Source organism: Gossypium hirsutum, chromosome A11 (genome assembly GCF_007990345.1).
Source record: "Gossypium hirsutum isolate 1008001.06 chromosome A11, Gossypium_hirsutum_v2.1, whole genome shotgun sequence".
NCBI classification, from domain to species: Eukaryota; Viridiplantae; Streptophyta; class Magnoliopsida; order Malvales; family Malvaceae; genus Gossypium; species Gossypium hirsutum.
The window spans coordinates 12,448,143-12,450,984 of NC_053434.1; the positions used below are offsets into that span (position 1 = coordinate 12,448,143).

The 2,842-nt window shown below is 34.4% G+C and overlaps 1 protein-coding gene across 1 annotated transcript; it reads left to right on the forward strand.

The window, feature by feature from the left end:
* Positions 1-946: 946 nt before the first annotated feature.
* Positions 947-2,087, forward strand: LOC121209752 (early nodulin-75-like). The gene has a single exon (XM_041081071.1). The coding sequence runs from the start codon at positions 1,660-1,662 to the stop codon at positions 2,077-2,079; it is 420 nt and encodes a 139-aa protein (XP_040937005.1). The 5' UTR covers positions 947-1,659; the 3' UTR covers positions 2,080-2,087.
* The last annotated feature ends 755 nt before the right edge of the window (positions 2,088-2,842 follow it).

Sequence of the window (2,842 nt, forward strand, 5' to 3'; positions counted from 1 at the left end):
TTATCGGTACTACAAATTTAGCAATCATTCGAATGTATATTTCTCTTTCATTGAACTTTTATGACAGTCACGACATATAATTATTACAACGATGAGAACAGGTAGTTTCAAATTTCATTTTTGTCTAGTTTTTTTTTTGTTTTAAATTTCATTTTTGTCTAGTTTTTTTTTGTTAATTTGATGTTTGTTCCAATTTGTAATTAATTACAAGTATTTAGCGGGTTACATTTTCATTTTAATTTGGTACCACACAAACTTTTTATTGTATTGTCATTTAAAAAGAAATTATCATTACACGACAGAAAAAAGTTTAAGTGCTTAGTCCCAACGAGACAGAAATTGGTAATGGAAAGCAAAATGGAAAGGGAAAAAGGGTATTCAATCATTTCTCATTAGTCATTACCGACAGGTATGCTTACTTTAAGGTACCTAATTTTGTCTTTTTCTTTAACTCATAAATAAAAAAATTCTTTCACACCTATGCCTAAATTAAGATTCAATTTTTAAATAGCAACATTTAACAAATTCAAATTTCAACAATTATTGTTATTATTATTTTATTTAATTAAAACATTTGCTCTCAAACAAAACTTAGACACGACAATCATAAGATATCGGTACCATTAACACATTTAAAGTCCAAGAATTTATATTTTTCATTGTAGAAAGTCTAAGAACTTATGGGGCATTATTATAGTAGTATCGTACTATTTTGCAATAAAACTCCAACATGAACACCATTTGGAACTTTATATGCTATGCCATTGTTTATAGAAATTCTTTTCACTTTCGGTTTCTTGTTCATATACTTTTCATGTCTCAAGCTTCTTAACTTTATAAAGAAAGTAATACCACATAGAAAATGAAGTAAATACGCATGGTCGAAAATTTCAACCAAGCCTACATGTTTTCACTACGATCGCAACGTTAACGCGTACAAGACTAGGGCATGTGGATCCATTGTCCAAAATTTCGACTAAGTGGGACCTAAATGGACCTTATTTCATTTGTGAATTACTTAAAAGACTAGCTGACTATTTCCAAAGGTATGAAAATCAGAAAATTGTTTGACACTTCGGCTAGCAATAAGGTTTCTTTACCACTATAACAATGACTCTTCTCATAGCACCGTGGAAAGCAAAGAGCTCAATGATGTCTACTATACACTTGCTAATATTGCTACTTGGAGTGGTGGCTTTCGCCACCCCTTCTTTTGGTACCTACGAGAATTATGGAAGCCTCCTACTCCTGTTTACAAGCCTCCTAAAGTGAAACCGCCACCATATGAACATAAGCCACCTGTTTATGAACCACCAAAGAAGGAGAAGCCTGAGCCTAAACCACCTGTTTATACATCACCAAAGAAAGATAAGCCTGAACCCAAACCACCAGTATATGAACCTCCAAAGAAAGAAAAGCCTGAGCCTAAGTCACAGTTTATAACCTCCAAAGAAAGAAAGGCCTGAACCCAAGCCACCAGTGTATGAACCACCAAAGAAGGAGAAGCCTAAGCCTAAGCCATCAGTTTATACACCACCAAAGAAAGAGAAGCCTGAACCCAAGCCACTTGTGTATGAACCACCAAAGAAGGAGAAGCCTGAGCCTAAGCCACCAGTTTATACACCACCAAAGAAAGAGAAGCCTGAACCCAAGCCACCTATGTATGAACCACCAAAGAAGGAGAAGCTTGAGCCTAAACCGCTAGTTTATGCACCTCCAAAGAAAGAAAAACCAGAACCCAAACCTCCAGTTTATGAGCCTCCAAAGAAGCCACCAGTGTATGAGCCTAAGCCACCAAAGCCACCAGTTTATGCATCTCCAAAGAAGGAAAAGCCTGAACCCAAACCACCAATGTATGAACCACCAAATAAGCCTCCAATGTATGAGCCCAAGCCACAAAAGTCACCAGTTTATGCACCACCAAAGAAAGAGAAGCCAGAACCAAACCACCAATGTACGAACCTCCAAAGAAACCTCCTGTACATAAGCCACCATATGGTCACTATCCAAGACACCCTCCATTGGGGAAGCCTCAATAGAGAGGCCCCATCAGCTAGCCATCCCCATGAACTGAGCTAGTATGCCTATATAGATAATTAGTATCTATACAATAGAGTTGCTGCCGACTCATGTTCTGTTTTCTTGTATCTCATGTAGTAAAGTTTTCTTTTACTAGCGAGAATACACACGACAATATTCATTGGGATGTCTATTCTATATCTCCTTGCTACTCAAAGAGAATATCCTGATTTCAACATATATTCCAAATGCCAACCACAGGATTGTTATCATAGACTTTTTCTTGTATTCTCATATATGTGCATGCCTTTTTGTTCATCCAAATAGCTCCAGATCAACACAACATTACTTATGTTTTAATACATGCATGGCGAAATGGTGGTAATCATTTGGCGTAACATAACAAAAATAAATCTTAAGGCACTCGTATATGTTATTTCCAACTTTCATTTTTCATTATTTTTTATATTTATATCCAACATGTATTTAAACGAGTACAATATATAATACTTTAAAATTTTTCTAAAATCAACATATCTGTATATAAATTATATTCATATCGAACAATCATACTCAGCCCAAATAATTATCTTTTCATTTAGATGAACCAAATGAGAGAGAAAAGCATCACCTTAAGAAATTTGGCTAGAAAACTATGCAATTTCATTTGTCAATGTTTTTCAATTTTATTTTAATCTGATTAATTTTATTCTCCTTTTGTTTTGCCATTAACCAGTAAAGAAAAAGTTAAGCAATGTATAAACAATGTTGTGAAATAGTTTTTCAAAAAGTAAATATTGGACCATTAGATTATATAGATAAT

Coding starts and splice junctions, on each gene's coding strand:
- LOC121209752 (XM_041081071.1), top strand. CDS start 1,660: ATGTATGAACCACCAAAGAAGGAGAAGCTTGAGCCTAAACCGCTAGTT.